General features: G+C 48.9%; 6 protein-coding genes and 1 non-coding gene across 7 annotated transcripts; 4 read left to right on the top strand and 3 right to left on the bottom strand.

The window, feature by feature from the left end:
* Positions 1 to 153: 153 nt before the first annotated feature.
* On the bottom strand, positions 154 to 6,413 carry I303_103043 (uncharacterized protein; the record flags this gene model as incomplete). Its single annotated transcript, XM_018406388.2, has 5 exons — positions 154 to 220; positions 335 to 1,359; positions 1,496 to 4,274; positions 4,328 to 5,451; positions 5,523 to 6,413. The coding sequence occupies 5 exons, from the start codon at positions 6,411 to 6,413 to the stop codon at positions 154 to 156; spliced, it is 5,886 nt and encodes a 1,961-aa protein (XP_018264882.2).
* A 676-nt stretch (positions 6,414 to 7,089) lies between these two features.
* I303_103042 (uncharacterized protein) lies at positions 7,090 to 8,091 on the top strand (the record flags this gene model as incomplete). The annotated part of the gene is made up of 4 exons (XM_018406387.1): positions 7,090 to 7,192; positions 7,302 to 7,490; positions 7,609 to 7,696; positions 7,899 to 8,091. 4 exons carry the CDS (start codon positions 7,090 to 7,092, stop codon positions 8,089 to 8,091), a joined length of 573 nt encoding a protein of 190 aa, XP_018264881.1.
* Positions 8,092 to 8,433: 342 nt separating this feature from the next.
* Positions 8,434 to 9,186, top strand: I303_103041 (uncharacterized protein; the record flags this gene model as incomplete). The annotated part of the gene is made up of 2 exons (XM_065968682.1): positions 8,434 to 8,709; positions 9,028 to 9,186. 2 exons carry the CDS (start codon positions 8,434 to 8,436, stop codon positions 9,184 to 9,186), a joined length of 435 nt encoding a protein of 144 aa, XP_065824754.1.
* Positions 9,187 to 9,482: 296 nt separating this feature from the next.
* I303_103040 (uncharacterized protein) lies at positions 9,483 to 11,634 on the bottom strand (the record flags this gene model as incomplete). The annotated part of the gene is made up of 4 exons (XM_018406385.1): positions 9,483 to 9,659; positions 9,833 to 10,651; positions 10,729 to 10,843; positions 10,946 to 11,634. 4 exons carry the CDS (start codon positions 11,632 to 11,634, stop codon positions 9,483 to 9,485), a joined length of 1,800 nt encoding a protein of 599 aa, XP_018264879.1.
* A 393-nt stretch (positions 11,635 to 12,027) lies between these two features.
* I303_103039 (uncharacterized protein) lies at positions 12,028 to 12,553 on the top strand (the record flags this gene model as incomplete). The annotated part of the gene is made up of 3 exons (XM_018406384.1): positions 12,028 to 12,115; positions 12,194 to 12,284; positions 12,400 to 12,553. The coding sequence occupies 3 exons, from the start codon at positions 12,028 to 12,030 to the stop codon at positions 12,551 to 12,553; spliced, it is 333 nt and encodes a 110-aa protein (XP_018264878.1).
* Positions 12,554 to 14,423: 1,870 nt separating this feature from the next.
* I303_103038 lies at positions 14,424 to 14,514 on the top strand. The gene has a single exon. It is a non-coding gene; the product is annotated as a tRNA-OTHER (tRNA).
* Positions 14,515 to 15,000: 486 nt separating this feature from the next.
* On the bottom strand, positions 15,001 to 17,282 carry I303_103037 (uncharacterized protein; the record flags this gene model as incomplete). Its single annotated transcript, XM_018406383.1, has 10 exons — positions 15,001 to 15,119; positions 15,192 to 15,396; positions 15,477 to 15,589; positions 15,653 to 15,665; positions 15,734 to 15,854; positions 15,976 to 16,266; positions 16,350 to 16,462; positions 16,520 to 16,597; positions 16,649 to 16,948; positions 17,019 to 17,282. 10 exons carry the CDS (start codon positions 17,280 to 17,282, stop codon positions 15,001 to 15,003), a joined length of 1,617 nt encoding a protein of 538 aa, XP_018264877.1.
* Between the last annotated feature and the right edge of the window lie 414 nt (positions 17,283 to 17,696).

Raw genomic sequence — 17,696 nt, 5'->3', positions numbered from 1 at the left:
GGGTCGGTAGGTGGTCGGTGAGAGAATACTCGGGTGAAGCTGCGCGATGTCACACTCGGCCAAATTAGCTTGATCTCCAGTCTCCAGTATTCCCGCAATTTATCAAACTCGAGACTAAATCAAAGGACAGGATGAAACCAGCCCAACTCAGACTCACTCTCGCAGCATTTCTTCTCGTTTGGCTTCATCGTTCGGATCGACCTTATCCACCGGTGGCAAGCTACATACACCATATCAATATAAGTACTAGTCACTCCAAGCTGTTTTTCCCATTCTCGATTCGCAGATGGAAGCTCTCAATGAACGGGAATGGAATGCGAAAGAGCAGACTCACGTAGATCTCAACCTATTCATAGCTCTTAACCTACTTCTCCAACTAGTGATATACTCCGCCTGTTCCGCATTGGTCGCATCCTTGATATGTGTGAATCGAGCTGCCAAGTCATTCGACAGATGCGCGATATACCGTATGAAAATCGGTAAATTCTCTTTGGAGATGATCTTATGTTCTCCGATCGGCGAGAAATCCGGTATCCCTTTAGCACGTTGGATGATAATCTTGAAGTAATCATCACGGCCCCATACAGCCCATTGATCCGTATTATTGTTATTGGTCGTTGCAGTGTTGGCATTGGCATTGACGTTGGGGCTGATATCCTGAGTGAGTTGCGGGGTAGGACCATGTGATTCAGGTGTAGTGTGTGGGGAAATTACGATGTTGATGAAGTTGAAATGAGTTTTGATCGTGTCGAACACATAATCCTGCCCTGAATCATTGTAGATAATCTTGACATAATCATTTCCTATCAACCTTTTCTTACGGGCAAAGGTCGGGTCATTGGGATGATTGGGCATCATGGTCGCCGTATGGAAGATGGTCTGCGCCAGATCATCCCACCACGCATAAGCATATTCGCCGTCCGAATCGTCTTCTCTGTTCAGACCTCCGACGAAAACGTCAACTTGACCTTTGAGTCGTATCAGACGCCCTAATCCAGCTAAGAAATCAAGATATAGAGATGATCCATCGATGTTCCCCAGAATCTCCGATTCGGTAGTTTGACCTTTGCCCACGTAGAGTACACCCAATTTTGACGTGTCGATGACCGGGGTACCCTCGATATTTCGCAAAGCCCGCAGGAATTTCTCTTCGTGCGGTATCAGTCGACCTCTCGGAGTCTCGAGATTGGCATTGGGGTAAGATGATAGAAGTTCCACGGCCAGGTATGCTGGATCGATTGAGACATCTTTACGTCGTTGAGATGGGGTGGCTCCAGACCAGATGTACCCCTGTTGCGAAGACTGGTCGAACTCTTCTTCAGGGGCGGACGATTCTTGCTTGACGATCTCGGCCGCTTCCTGCAAGGGGAACAGAAGGAGTCAACATACAAATCATCTCGATGTACTGATCTTCCGGCAAAGCGGAATAGCCGTGGTCATCATCGGAGAAGGGCCAAAAGACAGCAAAAAGCAGCAGTTGTAGCTAGAAACTTACCTCCTTCTTTGACTGATCATCCATTATCAGCCCCCTATTAGCCATCAGAACAGCTGGAAGGCTGGTCAGATCCGCGTTCGCTTCGCCGAGATTCAGTAGAGGTACATTTTCAAGTTTGGCGATGATCTCAGTAGCTCCCGTCGGTCTGGTTGAGGTGATCGTCGCCCATCCAGTGCGGGGATGCGAAGTAATGGTTATGATACAACCACCAAGCAACCAAGATTGGGTCTTATTGTCCGGCGAAGACTTGTCGAGGACCATTTCCGATAAGAAAGAGTTGGCCGGTCTCGGATCGGCATTTCCATACGTATACCTAGCTAGCCAATCTAAACATACTTCCGCCATTTCATCGACTGCGACTCGTTTTGATCGCGATTGTAAAAGTTTCACGATGATGTGTTTTACCAGGTCTGGTCGTAAAGAGAGCTTGAGTGACATGAACCAGACATATATCGCATGGTAAGCTAGACCAATGACATGTTGAGACAGCGTATAATTCTCTCGAGCGGCAATATTTTCTAATTCGGGAGATTGGTCGGATCGGGCATTATGTTCCGCAATATAATCGATGACCAGCGTGAAGACATCCTTGTAGTGCGCATCGGTGAAATTCTTGAAAAGGTTCTTATTCTCTCCCAGGGCCAATAGGAATTCAAGGAGGTGAACAGCGATACCCGATGTGAAGTTGATGTCTCGGAGTTTACCTATTATCGATAACAACCTCTTACCGACAGACGGCTCAAGCTCGAATATTGACAGAGTGAGGGCTTGGATGCATGGTTTGGCGACCACTGAATTCGATTCCAAACAGGACTCAAAGGCCCCAATTAATGCATCGCATTCGTGAAGTTCCAGAACATCTCGATATGCCACGAGGATCGACAATGATTGGTACACCGCCGCATTGACGTTGGGCCGTTTGATGAATTGATGATGTTTGCATCGACGTTCGATTCGATCATCTTGAGGAATAAGGTCAATGAGAGCTTTCAACAGAGCCTTGACTTCTTTGGTGGCTCGACCACCTCGAAAGAACAGCTTGTTGCTCAATTGCAGAGGCAGAAAGCAGAGAACGTAGGATACCAGTTCCCAGTTCGTCTCATGCCTAAGTATCCCATTCAAAGCACGCACATACTCTGAGACGGGCAACCAGACACCCTCTACCGGTGGCGCATCTTTCACTCGTAACGAAGGGTGGTTCGGGTCGTACGTGAGCAGCCCCTCGGATGGTAGACTATCAGCTGGCATGTCGAAGGCCAGCGTTTCGGGTACCGACCACAGAGGGCTAAAGCCGGAAGCGTCGGATGAAGCTTGAGAGCTGAAGTGATCGCTTGGCGGTCTGGATCGACTCCTACTTCTGGTCATTGATGTAGGAGCGCGATCTCGTACAGATTCTCGACCGGGAGGCAGGCCTTGCTGGACCTGCTGCCTCCTATCATTCCTTGCCCGAGCTTCTTCGGCGTCTTGCACCAATTTCTGTCGTTGTGCTTCGACAGCTTCGGAAGTACGGAACAAGGCTTCGGCGTACGATCTGCACACTATATCAAGGTTGGTACGCAGATATATCCGATGTTTGGGGTCGGCTCGAAGTCGCAATAGCCACTGCAATATGGCCACTCTTGCTCTAGGGCACCGAGCCGGAACCGCTGCAATCCGGGATGTCGGTGTTTGATCACCGCCATGCTCGTTGAATGGGTACAGCAGACCAAGCAGATCTCGGTAGATAGCGATACATCGTGCCGAAGCGGGCGTGCGAGCTGCTTTGATGGACGATGAGAGTGAATGAGGTGGGGAAAATGTGAGGTCGTTGAAGATTTTGATCAGCGCCGATACCGCACTGAGTGATTGACAGTGCATGTGCGCAGCTCTGGGAGCTTGTCGAGGTGTCGATATTGGAGTGGTGTCATCGGTACTCGCAATCGAGGGAGCGACAGATGGCAGATCTTTCGTTCGAGACGGGGGCGAAAGGACATTCATGAGACCTTTCAGGGCAGAAGAGTTGGATGAGGTGGAAGCGCTGGAATCTCGCGGTAGCTGGGGGGCGGGCCTTCTTCGTTCTGACACCGATCTTTGTGCTTGATGCTGTTGATGCTCGTCTTCTTTGCACCAAGCAGTCGACGCAAGCGATATGATGAGATTTCGGATCGCATGGAAGCTTCCTCCTGCTGCTGCGTCTTTGATCTCTTGACTGGGTAAAGCAGAAGCGTCCTCTTCTTCCACCTCATTGACATCCTTCGCGTCTCGGACTCTGCGCCTATCTTCGTCCCTTTCCATAGTCTCAGCTACAGCGGCTCGAATCATCACTTTGAGTGCTTCGAGTCTGAACCAATCTTCCGGCTGTTTCAGCAATACCTTATCCAAGAAAGGCACGATCACCTTAGCAACGAATTCGGTCCTTGGCTCGGACATCTCTTCGGTTGACGAGTACAGCTCTCCGAATATGATCTTGGCGAGTTTCCGCTTGGCTGATGGGAGGATCAGCGGGGACAGGTAGAACATGTTGATAAGCTTCCAGGTATTATCTATCCATCCTTCGGTCATAGGCAGGCAAAGGGCTTCATCGTTGTAGTAGTCCAGTATGACAGCAGCATCTTCCTCAGATAAACGATCACCATAATTGAACAACAATTCAATGTACTTTGGATGGAAGAACGGGGAAGCTGAACTGCCCGATGGGTGCAATTTTTCGATGGCAGCTGGTAATTGATGCACGACTGTGTCGAAAATAGCCGAAAATGTGGACGGTTCATCGGCAACGTAAAGGGATAAGCCGGTCACACTGGAAAGGGGTGTGAGCGCTTCCTATGTTGCAGACAGCTTGAAAGCACTCACCGGGTCGTAAAGGCGACAGGCCATAGTGCCCGCAGGATATCGCAAGCAGCCTGACCTTCTGTCCAGATATCCGCTTTGACCAGATCCTTGCCTGAACCCTGTTCGATCCGATGTAAGTAATCTTGCAGCAGTGTCAGTACCGCATAGTCCACTGGCTCCCACTTGGACCTCTCCGTGCGGTCTTCCGATTTGGGATACCTTGTGGTTGATAGGGCTGCCATCAAAGAAGGCGAAAGAGATGACAGTGAGCTTGAAGGCGAGCTTGAAGGATTTGGTGAAGGATCGTCCAGGTTGAGCAACAGACTTCTGGCAATGTAAACAGCTCCTTGAACAACCCTACTATCGGCGTCGGACAGGCCTTCATAAGTCGTTCTAAAAGATCGAGAGGTTTCTTGCTCCATAATTATTCTGATTGCGAGTTCACCCCTCCTGCCGTTGTTGGACCTGAACATGACCGCGAGCAGCTTGTGAACGGGTACTTGGCCTATGTCACTGGGTAATCCCGATTCGTCGTCGTAAGCGACACATATACAAGCGAATTGCATAATGTCCACAAACAGATCTTGCGATAGGACACTGTGATCAATGAAGATCTCAAATAAGGCGCAAGCTGACGGCAGGAGGTACAGCCACTTCGGCATCGGCATAGATGGGTATTGAGGCGAAGGAGATTGGTAGGCGGAGAATGAATTCACCGATTGCGGTGAGGTCAAGGCTGAGTGTCTGGCAAATCGTGATGAAGATGGGGTGCTGAAGGCCGACGGCACATTGTCTTTGCGTCTGGTTATTGAAGCTGATCGACGAAGACTGCTGTCCAGCAGGGACCCATTGTGGTTGGTAGGCATAGGTGAATTGAAAGCCAATCCGGTCAGAGATTCCCTCCTTGCCGGGTTCGATACGGGAACGTGGCCTTGAGAGATGTTGAGACCTGTCAGGTCGTTTGGCGGGGACGAAGCAATGATCCCTTTGCTGACGAAAGTGAAAATGGGTCGGACAATACGAGAGATGTCTTTGTTAGGATCGAAGAGGTTGACGAAGTTTTTGGTGACTGAGTGGATCAAGTCAATGATGGCGGAGGCCGTTTCTAAGGGCGAATATGGTGCAATGGGATCGAACGGTTTTAGCTACCACATCATTGGTTCATTAGAAAATCAGCATCTCATTGATGATGGAAGTAGTACGCTGCGCTACTCACTCGTGCAGGCCTGACAATGATGTCGTTTCCTCCCTGTGGCTTCATCTCGCACCATTTCGACCATTCGTCCTGAATTTCATGCAACATCCTTAATGACCATCCAATCATTCCGGTCAACCCTTCCACTTCGCTGCCGTTCTTCGTCAGAACTCTCAAGGCCGTGACTTGAGCGCCTATCAGATCGACTGTGATATCGCTGGGGGTATCGGTTGACGCAGGAGCGATAATGAGGTTGTACATAGTCCTTACTGTTATTGAATCCGGTAATTGGACCTTAGATTGGTCCGAGAAGTATCTTGGTGGGGGACAACGAGCCATGAGCGAAGTCAACAATCTTATTCCAGCAATCCTGATCAACACATCACTCCTACGATCGGAAAAGGATATAGCCCTAGAATATAGAGTCTGTATGTCTTCTGGCGAGATCTCATCATGCGTTGTCGGCTCAACAGGTTGATCGTCTTCCGGAGGCACGGGAGAGAGTATAGTCGATGTAGACGTTGATGCAGCGATGCCGAAAGGGTCCTCCTTCCCATCATCATCTAACGAGCCAAGATACACAGAAGTCGCCTTCACCAATTCAACTAATTCCGGTGATGACATCGCAGTCTCAGGATGCATGAGCTGGATGGCTTCGTCTAGATGAAATGCTTGGGCGCTCTTGATGACTTCGTCCGCCGAGTCCTTGCGCAAAGGGTGAGAATTCGCAACGGTAGGCAATTCATCTTGACCTGTCGAAGTCTTGGTGGTAGCGCTAGCTCTTCCCCATACCCTTCTACTCAAGAAACGAGATCCTGCGCTTGCTATGGAAGGAGTATTATTCTGGGATTGGGATGGAGATTGAGAGTTGAGCTGCAGACCTAAACGGTCTTTTTTGTTATTGTCGGACATGTTGAGCTATTGTTGACAGATTGAGGATATGCCGAAGATAGGTGATATGATAAGCTTGATTGTTGACGAAAAAGCCGAGGCCCGGGGCGTTAGTGCCTGTGGAGCATGGTGAGAGTCAGTACTGTCTCGATACATGAAGCTGAAACTAACGATGACTGAGCTGTGATGCAGAATGTCCAAAAATGCAGCTCACCGGTTACCCCTAGGAATGAGTCTAGGTTTATCTAGGTAGGATTAGGACTTTCATAGTGACATGGTACAGTCGACTGTTTATCGGATCTCTCGCGGGGTATATATGGGAGTTGAAGTGGGCTTGATACTGGGTCTGTTAACTGTTGATGATACCGAAGATGAAGTATGTATGATGTCGGACTGTATGATATAGATGTCGAGGGCAGGCAAGTTGCAGAGGATAGTGAGGAGAAGTGAGCTCGTCGTCATCCCTTAGTCTTTTATGCTCTACTCGTTCATCCCAGTATCGACCCAATTACGGCATATTACGGCCGTTTTCATTGCGGAATATGCCGATCCAAAACACGCTAGTCCCGCATGGTCATTTGGTCATTCATGTTGACAGCTTCACGACTTTCACAGTTACATGGTCGACCACTTGCTCTTGAGGCTACATAGCTTGCGCAACAATACATATCAAGTCCGACTGGTCATCATCCCGAAAATGGTCCGCTTGGGCATATGGACGATCGTCTTAGCTATACTGCTATCAGCGACATTATCAGTGTCAGCCTTATTTAACGATCCAGGGTTGTCATACTGCAAATGTGCGTAGCCAGTATCACACCTATGCTCATGCCTCCTTCAGAACTTCACTGTCATTCATTCGTTGCGGTCCGTCAAGCCGAAGGTAGCTAAAACGCCTTGTGCGTCTAGGTATATGTTTCTCGAACTCGACGATCATACCATTATACCGACCTGAAAACTCCAAAAAACCGTGTCTGTCATGCACAAGGCAATTCTGCCTCGACCAGAAGCTGAGCATATGTAAAGGCGCAGAGGTGCCAGAGCTCGACGCGGATATCGGGACGGGTACCGAAGGTGATGTGGAAGCTAGGTGTTTCAGTAAGTCCAATTCTGAATCTGGGTGTATACTTTATGATCTTTACTCAAGGCATCAGCTTCCGTGTCCCGATTTAGTGCGTGACTTTTAGCTGACTCTCAAGCTCCATTGGACTTGTAGAGCGCGATTCACCAAGGGATCAACATGTCGTGACTTTCTTCCTGTTGATCGTATTTGGATTATTGCTTTACGCGGGAATCAGATCAAGGTAAGTCAGAGCGGCGATCTTCTGATGTACCTCACTCGAGCCGCATCTGTCTTGGGCACAGGACGACGGGCGTCCTTGAAAACTATGAAACCTGTCCACTTAACAAGTACCCACTTTCGTCCAGCCTCCATCGTCTTCGTCGAAAGACATATCATTTCCCGACCTTGCAAATTCATGCTTACTTTTCCATAATTTATCGCAGACTCCGTCAAGCAATCGAGACCCGAGGTAGACCGACAGACCTCCGAGAATGGGGTCAAGCATTACTACCTACCAACCTTCAATCATATTCGTCCAGCTTATTTCCAAGGCAGAGTAGCTGGTCGAATCCGGGTAGTACCGAGATGAGAGGAACGGATTCAAGGGGTTATGCGCCAGTCAGCGTAGGCAGCTGAGCGTCTTTGCTCGGGCAAATCATAGGATGCGTTTTCTTTTCCAGCATGCATGTGTGTATACTAGCTCTTCTTCTTCGGGTGTCCAGACATCAAATCATTCCAAGCTATGCATGCAAAACAGCAATAGATGTTCAAGACCTTTCTCACTCTGAATCCTTTGGTGCCACGTGGGGATCGATGCGGAATCAAATCACCTCAAGGTTCGCTGCAATTTCAGAACGTACAAAAAGTCCATAGATCATCCTCGCTCTCACGTATGTGACAGCCTTGCCCTCTGATCTCTAATCGAAGCAATACCTCAAAGACATCCATCAGTGAAATACCGAGACAGCAGCTTGCAATATGAGATCGACATTACTAAACTTCGCCCGAATGGCTAGCCGGGGCAGAACCGCTCCCCCGCCTCTTCCTATCGCTTCTTCCTCTTCACTACCTCCTCTTTCCAACCGCGACCCCTCGATTTCCGGGCTCGGGCCTCAACCCATCGCTTCGTCCAGCTCAAGGACCAGTCGAAGTGAAGGATGGTACCATGTCAACAGGAGTGAGGGTGGTGAATTGCCCGTTTACTCGAAAATAAGGAATGGCGGTGCAGTGACTACTATAATTAGGAAAGTTGACGTGAGTAGTCTCTAGCCAGTCAGCTGGTCTTCCATCATATCACATGAGATATGCTGCCATGTCATTCCCTAACATCGGGCTGAAGCTGACTTACACCGTCCATTGTCGTCGGATTATCCTATAGGGCGATGTGAGGGTAAGTGAAGTGCATCTTCGTCCTTCTGCGTCTCATCACAGCCGAACCCAAAACCAAAACCAAATCCGGAGTCGAAATGCATGCCGAAGCAAGACAATCCCACCTTTCTATGTCTATATAGCCTGTGTAGACAGATATCTTGCTGACATATCTCATCGCCATAATCGCGGATTGACATGTAGACACTGCAAAACCAATTAACGACGTACCTCTCCGACATGCATATAGACCCCTTCACGCACTCGCCTAAGGTAACCGTACGACCGGCGAATAATCACTTGCAGATCAAAGGTCATTGGGTGCAAGAAATCAAAGGCTGGCTGGAAGGCAGAGGGTTCTGAGCAGTCATACAAATTACATCAAGTGTATTTCGAATTTGGACGGATCGGGGTATCATAGCAGAGGGTCTTGCGCCATTGGAGGCAAGTCAATTTGTTGAACAACGGGTTCCCAGTCTCAGGTACCGCATTAATGCATATGCTAAAACAGCCCGAATGGTGATGCTGAAGTGTCAAGGTAATACTAATGCTAATGCTATCAAGAAACATCGTTATCGGTGCTTGGACGAATACACGAACATTATGCACGCTTGAGCGCAATCGACTGTGAGCCGTCATTCTGCGTTCCTGATTGCCTACTACGGCCCGGCCGGATCCACATGCTGTGTGATGTCTTTCACCTTATTCTTCTCCTCTTCCTCCTTCTGTGCGTCTCCAGGCTTCAACTCAACCCCATCCAGCATATCGTTCGCAACCAGAAATCTGATAGTTTGCGAGATCTGAGAGATTGTATTCTGTATCGGGTTCGCGAGTAACTATTCACGCACAAGCGGAAAAAAACAAACATACAATATTAGCTACTGTCCGGTCGGTTTCCTCTTTCACCTCATTCACATTCACAATACCGATCCTGAGATTGTGGGATCGTGAGATTGTGAGATTGTGAGATTGTGAGATTGTGGGAATTCCAAGTGAAAAGATAACTCACAGATCCGAGCATACTGGGCCTAGCGAAATGATTAGGTCTGTTCGGTGCAGGTCGACGAAGTGCCGGATTAATCATAGGCTTTGTCGTAGGCTGAGACTTGTCTTCTTGTCCTTCATGCGAGTTTTTGCACTTGTTCCCGAATCTACACGTTCCTTGTCGTGCAAATGTACATACTTGCTGTTGCTGTTGCTGCGGTTGTCGATCATTCTCTTCTGCCTTCTTGTCGGATTTAGGTGGTAGGTAAGTCTCCTTCCCCTCTTTGAGTGGACTCGTGTCAATCTCCGAAGAAGTATCCGAGTCACTTTCACTGTCGGTGTCACTATCGCTAACGCTTTCCGAACTTGATTCTGACCCAGAGTCCGACTCAGACCCGCTTCCTGAGCTTGAGCTCGACGACGAAGAGGAGGTAGGAGTATCGTACCCTTCCAAAGCTATCAGCGCGTCCTTCGTGGGCTTGACCAGATCGACAGGCTTTTTCTCGGGCGAGACGCTCGGTAACGTAGATAATCTCGTCCAACCCTGATCCTGATCGATGTCCTCTATTTCCCATTCCCATTCGTTTCTCTGGGTTATGAGAGCTCCACCCCTTCCTCTACCTCGTCCTCGCTCTCTGCCTTGTCCTCTACCCCTATCTGCCCCGAGACCTCTACCTCTACCTCTGCCCCTCCCCCTCTCACCACGATTATCCCTCGGATGATCTGGTTGGATGTGCTCTTTGCCCCATTCCTCGGCTAGAGAAGCGGCATCCATCTTTTTACCTTTATGTCTACCTCTGGTCGGTATTTCTCCTCGAGCGATAGCAGCAGCGCGTTCATCTTCCTGCAGCAACGCAAAAGCATTATCAGTACTTCGTCCTTCCACTTTTGACTTGATCAGGAGTATATGACCGGACTGACCTTTTCTTTGATGCGCTGTTTACTAGGCCACTTGGCTTTTCGCTCGGCTATCCACTTCTCGATCTCTTCGGGGGTATTCAGCGTTATATTCGTACCTTGTATAGGCGGCAATGGTCTACACACCACACCAGTCAGCCATTGTAATCAGACTCAGATCTACCAGCTCTTCTACTGTGCACCTCGAGCTCAATGCAGATAAGTGGTTTGTCTGGCTTACCCTTTCCTCCTCGCGAACCGCTCTTCCTCCTCACTCCGCTCAGCCATCTTCCCATTGACGAAGATCAAATGCCGGTCTTCTTCGTGCGTCTGTACCTTGTCTGAGGGTCCCACGAACTTGCAACCAGGCTGAGAACAGTTCCTCCACATGCCACTTGCTACAGTGCCCATATCAGGAGTGACACCCGAGGGAGTCTGAGGATTGGGTCGATGTCGTTTGTTCGGCGGCTGACTGTGGTTGGACATATGAGATTGGGTGTATGTAGATGAGTATGAATAGCCTGCCGAATTCGCTAAGTGAGGTTGAGGCTGAGACGGAGGGAAGAACGGCTGAGTCTGACCAAACATATGGTTCTGGAACGGTAAAGGCGACGGTTGATACATCTGTTGGGGCTGGAAAGACGGATATCCTCCTGATAGATTCGGCTGATAGCCCATACCGAACTGAGGTGCATATTGATGCTGCGCGTAGGGGTATCCTCCACTAGCTTGCTGAAGGAGGTTTGGCGGATAAGGAGCATGAGGAAGATTGTGTGCAGGCTGCTGATGATTCCCTTTGGGCTGATTGCCGCCGCGCTGGGGTGGACGAGGTTGTGCAGGACCTGCTCGGGGTTGAGATGATGGACCAGCCTGGGCTTGTGCTGGAGTCGAGAAATTGGGTCGGGCAGGTAGCCCATGTCGATTGTTCATTTTGTCAAATTGAGATTCCTGGCATATCGGCCTCGCCGAGAAGATCGTGTCGGACTGACACTTATTACCAATAGTGCGAAACTTCACGACGATACCCTCGAATCGCTGATACTTGTACTCGTATGACTAGGATGGACACGGCCAAAACAAAAAATCATGGAGATGTGATGATGTCATCGGTTTATCGCTCGAAAAGTTGGACGATCTTCGGAGCAAGTTGTCCAAGCGATGACCATATACATCCATGACAAGGGCTCTGGCTCACTCCGAACAGCTGCAATCGCAACAGGAGAATCGCCAGATCCCCAAGTACTATCAACGCTATCTCACCGACCGATCAATCCTTTCCTTTTCATCTTTCTACAACCAGCTGGCCGGGTGAACTCGTTCAACATGGAAGCGCTATCGCGGAGAGAAGATACCGAAGTCCTAGAATCAGTTAAGTCGGAAGCTTTGAAAGCATGCGATGATCGAGTGAAGGGTGAGTCGACATATTGTCCTCCTTCCTCGATATTACGTGTCCAGAGACTGATCTGGCCACATTCGTCTCATCGCTTAGCCTTCGCGGACTGCGCAACTGGACGTACATTCACGCTGCCATTTGTGTGTAAAGATAAATTGGATGATATGCAGAATTGCATGCGAGACTAGTAAGTCCGTCGCAGCCGCGATATACATTTCATGCTGGAATTTATCATCCTGCACACGAGAGGAAGTCGGGTGCAGAGCTGAAGCTGATGCGATATGATATGGTATGGGCTAAAGCATGACGCAAGATCGGATGGACGCTGCGAAACTGGACTATATAGCCAATCGCTCGGAAAAGGGTAAAGAAGCTGTAGAGGCATTACGGAAGAGTCGGGCAGAGCGGTTGAGGAAGATGGCTGGTTTGAAGGAAGAGTCGAGTCGGCCATCCTGATCAGATTAGATAAGATAAGTCGATCCGAAAAATGATCAAATCATGCTTGTATGTACAATTATGGTATTCGCATTTCCTCCTTTAGCATCTTATCTTCTCTTCCTTATACTGATATAACCCATGAACGAGGTCTGCGCCTAATAACACTGAATGGCGGCGGAATCTAGTAATTTTGTATCGACAACCCTAGCGTAGGTCCATCTGGGCCCTTACTGAGCTTAGACGCTGGATGGAATCAGGGGAACAGCATCTCCTTGACCGATGCCCAGCCACACATAACGGGTTCGGCGTATCGTGCTTGTTCCGGTGGACGCTGCAGACAGAAAGCTTGCTACCTTTAGCTCTGATGTTGTTATGACTCGGACTGCACTTGTGTAACTCCTTTTGCCGTCAGCATCCTGTACGACAGCGCCATTCATGCTATTTCTAGAAACTCAATCTGATTAAGCGTTCTTCCCTCGTCACGATGTATCGCACATTGACAGGGCTTCTCCAGGAGACGCCTCGGTGGATTGGACTCATCGGCTCCTTCCGCCACTTGCCAATGTCTGTGATGAGCTCGATCAAGGTGTTGCGCAAATCAGCGAATCCAGAGTACGCCAATCGTATGGACCGCTTGAGCTGAGAGTAGTCTTGAGGCAGATGTGTATAATTTGCTATAGATCCTTTGAATCGAACATGCTTGACTAGATGAACGTATGGACCCAATGAGCTACAGAGGCTCAAGGAGAACGTTACTGCTAAGTCAGTCTTGTCCGTGTGCTGTGCTGTGCTGTCCCATTCGTTGTCTTGTGTATATGTCCTCCACAAAAGGGCACGATTCCGCAGACTTACTTGCCTGGATTGAAGAAAGCCCTTCGAACCACGATGTGCATGAACGAGCATTTCTCGGTCCTGTTGGAATTATTCGGCTTCCTCAGAAGACGAGTTGCAAGCACCGGGAACCCATTCTCACGGAGAACGATGCAGCAGAAAATCCAAAATCTACATCGAGCGCTGTTTTCGTTATAATGCCAAACAGATAAGGCAGGCCGTATTCAGTCACAGTCATCTAAGCAATCCGAATCTCCGCCCTTGTTTACTCGTTATTTCAGATCGGCAGAGAGTCACAGGCAGGACGCCTAGCCAATATCTTCGGCATGAGGACTGAGCTTCGTGTCACTTGCCGTGATGAGCAAACACGGCAGAGTCAGATCGCCTCAGATGCCATTCTGTAACTCTCTCTCCCTCGACCCATGTTTAAAGGTGATTGTTTCGCTGTCCTGCTATCATTATCCCATGCATCTCGGCGATTTGCTTTTGTTGGAATGCCACCCGATGCTCAGGTTCTTCCTGCTTCTGTCGGATTATATCGGTACATGGACTTCGTGCGTTGTCAAAATCTTAATCTTGGGCACTTTGCAAAGTTCAGCCCGAGTACTTTATTGCATATTCGCTCATATGATATGAGCGCGATACGGAGTGCTTGGGAGTTTTACTTTGTGCATGCCAGCTGATAATCATTGTGCGACGGTCGGAGCACAAAATTCAATCAAGCGGATTTCAGTAATTGTGTTCTTTCAGCTGAGAACGCGGATGAAAATCAATGACGTCCTCATCGCACAGGTCGAAAATCCATCACAGCAATGGCGGTCTACTTGACGTCGGTGATGCGGCGATGACGAGCGATTGCACGATGCGCCGGTGACTACATCGGGCATCGCATACAACTTCAGAGTGAGTGTGGTAGAACGGAAAGCAAATCAAGCACGAAGCTTAGCGCATTTGGCTCGGGAAGAGCAACAAAGGACGTCAGCATTGAGCGAGATCAGAATCCTTACAGACTCGCACAATGGCATATAGACTATGTCAAAATAAACAATACAACCAAGCCTCTGTAGCTTAGTCGGAAGAGCATGTGACTTTTAGAACACTGCTTCAAAGGCATCACAAGGTCAAGGGTTCGAGCCCCTTCAGAGGCTTACCTTTTTGCGTCCTGCCGTGTCGACCCGTGCTTGATCTTTTTCTCGAAATCGAGATGGAATTTTTAGGTCGATCTTGCAGACGCGCCGCGCCACAGGAGACCCGGCCTTTGGACTCTCAAGCGGTCGGATGTTCATCCTCAGCTTATTTCCATATGCGTCAGACGTCGCGCTCAGGATACAAAGGCTGTGAACACACGGCCCGCATGGCTTTCGGACGTAAGCTGGCGATGAATCAAAATCAAAATCGCACGAAGTATGGGAGAAGATCGAGAAGCAAAGATGCCATAATGCCGCACGTTACCTCACGTGCCAGGCACACGTACTCGATCATCACAGGGCGCCATGCCATGTCTCCGAATGCGAAATGTACAAAGTTATGGACAATCTAAGCTTCGGCTCATGGATACAATCCATCGCATCTCGTAGTGCGGACATACATATACAAGTGATGAAACCCCAGACCCAAGCCAGGACTGGACCCGATCAATCGATAGATACCCTTCTTTCAGCCATGACCATCTCCTGACCTTTCTCTTGCGTCTCAGCGCTCTTAGATCTCCACATGCCCACAACAGACGATATCGTCCCAGGTCTAGCCAGTACTGATATGAGGCGACGATACCGAGTCAGTAGATGCACTAACACAGTCGACTTAGTGAGGGGGAGAGACTCACGAGCCTGTTTCAAACCTTTACCGAAATTGAGCCATACCATAACCCCCCAAACCGCACAAGCTAGTAGACTTGCCAAACTCAGAGCGTCAAAGGTAGTCAGGGATTTAGCTAAGGTTCTATATGTCGTTGATGATTGCTGCCATATTCGAGCGAGTTTGTAGATGAAATATGCCATTCCAGCGACTAATCCTACCATGAAAGCGGCCTATTCCATCCCGTTCGATATTAGCCAAAGGTAAAGCCGACGGGGACGTGGGGGCAGCAAATGACAAGAGCAACACTCACCATCATGTATTTGTTTTCGTACTTGGCTGCGAAGCGACCGATGACTAAGAAAACGAGAAGAAGGGGGAATGCGACCCATGTGATGATGTATTCGACGTCTTCCGGGTTGAGCACTAACAAGCGATATGGGATTAGTATACACGCTTTTGAGGCTCGTGTAAGTCCCGACAACTTACCAAGCCATATAAACTAAGAATTCAAGGAATGTAGATCAGCTATTTGACTTGAACAAAATGACCCACTACGACTTGACGCACCTGTATACCAAAGCCTGCGCAAAAGAAGGCTGAGAAGTAGCAGATGCACTCGAATACTTGTAACTTGGTATAATATTCCCTGATCATCAGATCTGCGCCTAGGAATCGATAACGTTGCCAGCTAAGTCAAGGACATCGTCAGTACGACTAGGCAAATACAGACACTCTGACCAGGAACCATCAACTCAGGAACGGCGAAGGGCATGAACGAGAAGACTTTCAAGCAGACACCATGCACTCACCCGAATTCCCTCTGCAGATAATAACTCAATGCCGTCAAGATCAGACAGCTGACTCCGACAATAGCAATGATCAAAGCCGTCAAGACGTTCAGCGGGATGGTCATCAAAGTCGTTCCCGAATCCTCATCCCCCGTGAGCTCTTGGGCCAAATTATCACCTAAGATCTTCCTCAACTCGTATATCTGGATGATCGCGTATCCGAGGAAAGCGAAATTGAATGCTGTGACCGACATAACTTGGATCGTGTTTTTCGTTCGGATAGCTATTACCGTCAAGACGATCTGCCATAGACTGTATCCAAAGTCAGCTCATGTACGTGATCGAGACCCTGCTCGATGATATCTCCAAATATGTGTATAAGTGAACAGACATACTGGGCTAAACCGAAAATGATGAGGTAGATGGGTAATCTTCGTCTGTTCTCCCATTCTAAATCCGTCGAAGTGGTCGATTCTACCTCCTCCTTGAATCTGTACAGTATATTTCCCTGACGACCGAGTCAGCGTGAACAGCCGAAGAGGGCAAGGATCGAGCTGGGACTCACCTCGATAGCGAGGTTGATTACTGTCTCAAACAGTATAGTACCCAGTAACATTTGTGTAAGTCTGGTGGAAGGAACCATCTAATACCATTCAGTCAGTAAAATCGTTTTAGATACTAAATCCGGACCCACCTTTTGCCAGATATTCTGATTCCTCTTTGACCCCATCCTGCTCAATCCAGGAGCGGCCGTCTTCGGCTCATCGAATCCGCCAGTATGATGGTGTTTCTCACTCATATCACTAATGACGCTCCTCCTATCTCCTTCGATATCCCTTTCCTCGTCCATGTCTACACTGATACCGTGGGACAACTCTGATGTCGGATGATTAGTGTTGAGCGCGTGTGTCGACGAGTACGACTGAGCCGGAGACAGAGTAGGCATGGAGGGAGAGGAAGGAGGGAAAAGGTGAGATGGTGGTGATGTCGGAGGCTAATCCCGTCTGTTTCAGTAAATTGATCTAACATTATATGCTGTATCCTAACTTCTTATACACACTCACATAATCGTGCAGCTTGAGTCCGCTGGAGCTGGCAGGTACAGGTACCCCATCAGTAGGCTGTCTTTGAGCTTTCGGTCGATACGCTGTTGCTAGCGGGGACAAAGCACTTTGGATACCCGAAGAAGTCGCGTACTCCTCTTTCGGTGCTAAGTCGGTATATGCTGCTCGTGCTATAGCCGCTGTGCTGCTTTCTGCTTGTTGTTGGTCATCGCGGTCGTACGTGTAGTCCGCGATGGTGAAGCGGTTGCTGTCGGGGTGCGCCATGGCGAAAGGACGGGTATTACTGAGATGGCCAGCGATGCTTGCGATGCGTCGGACAGTGTCACTGAGAATTGCGATGATGTAGTAGTCGGCTTTCAGCTAGATATCGTGGAGTGATGCTTGATGCTTGACGTTGTGTAGCAACGAAGATGTTTCGGGACAAATGAGCACGGTTGTCCAGCAACCGAATAATGTTGTGAAAGAATGCTGTGCAAATGAGAGAAGGTGAGAATTGATAATTGGGGCTAGTCGGAAAAGAGCGTGTATTCTCGTAATAGTAGTAATGTCGAGCTGAAGCTGAAGTAAAGGATAAAAGTAATCAAGTCAACTCATAAGGAATAGATGATCATATGCAGATCACTCCATTCATGGGCATGGGCAAACAGATTCAGATAGCCTCGAGGTAGGAAGAGGCAC

Source organism: Kwoniella dejecticola, chromosome 3 (assembly GCF_000512565.2).
Source record: "Kwoniella dejecticola CBS 10117 chromosome 3, complete sequence".
Classification (NCBI taxonomy): Eukaryota; Fungi; Basidiomycota; class Tremellomycetes; order Tremellales; family Cryptococcaceae; genus Kwoniella; species Kwoniella dejecticola.
This window is presented reverse-complemented; position numbering and strand designations above follow the sequence as displayed.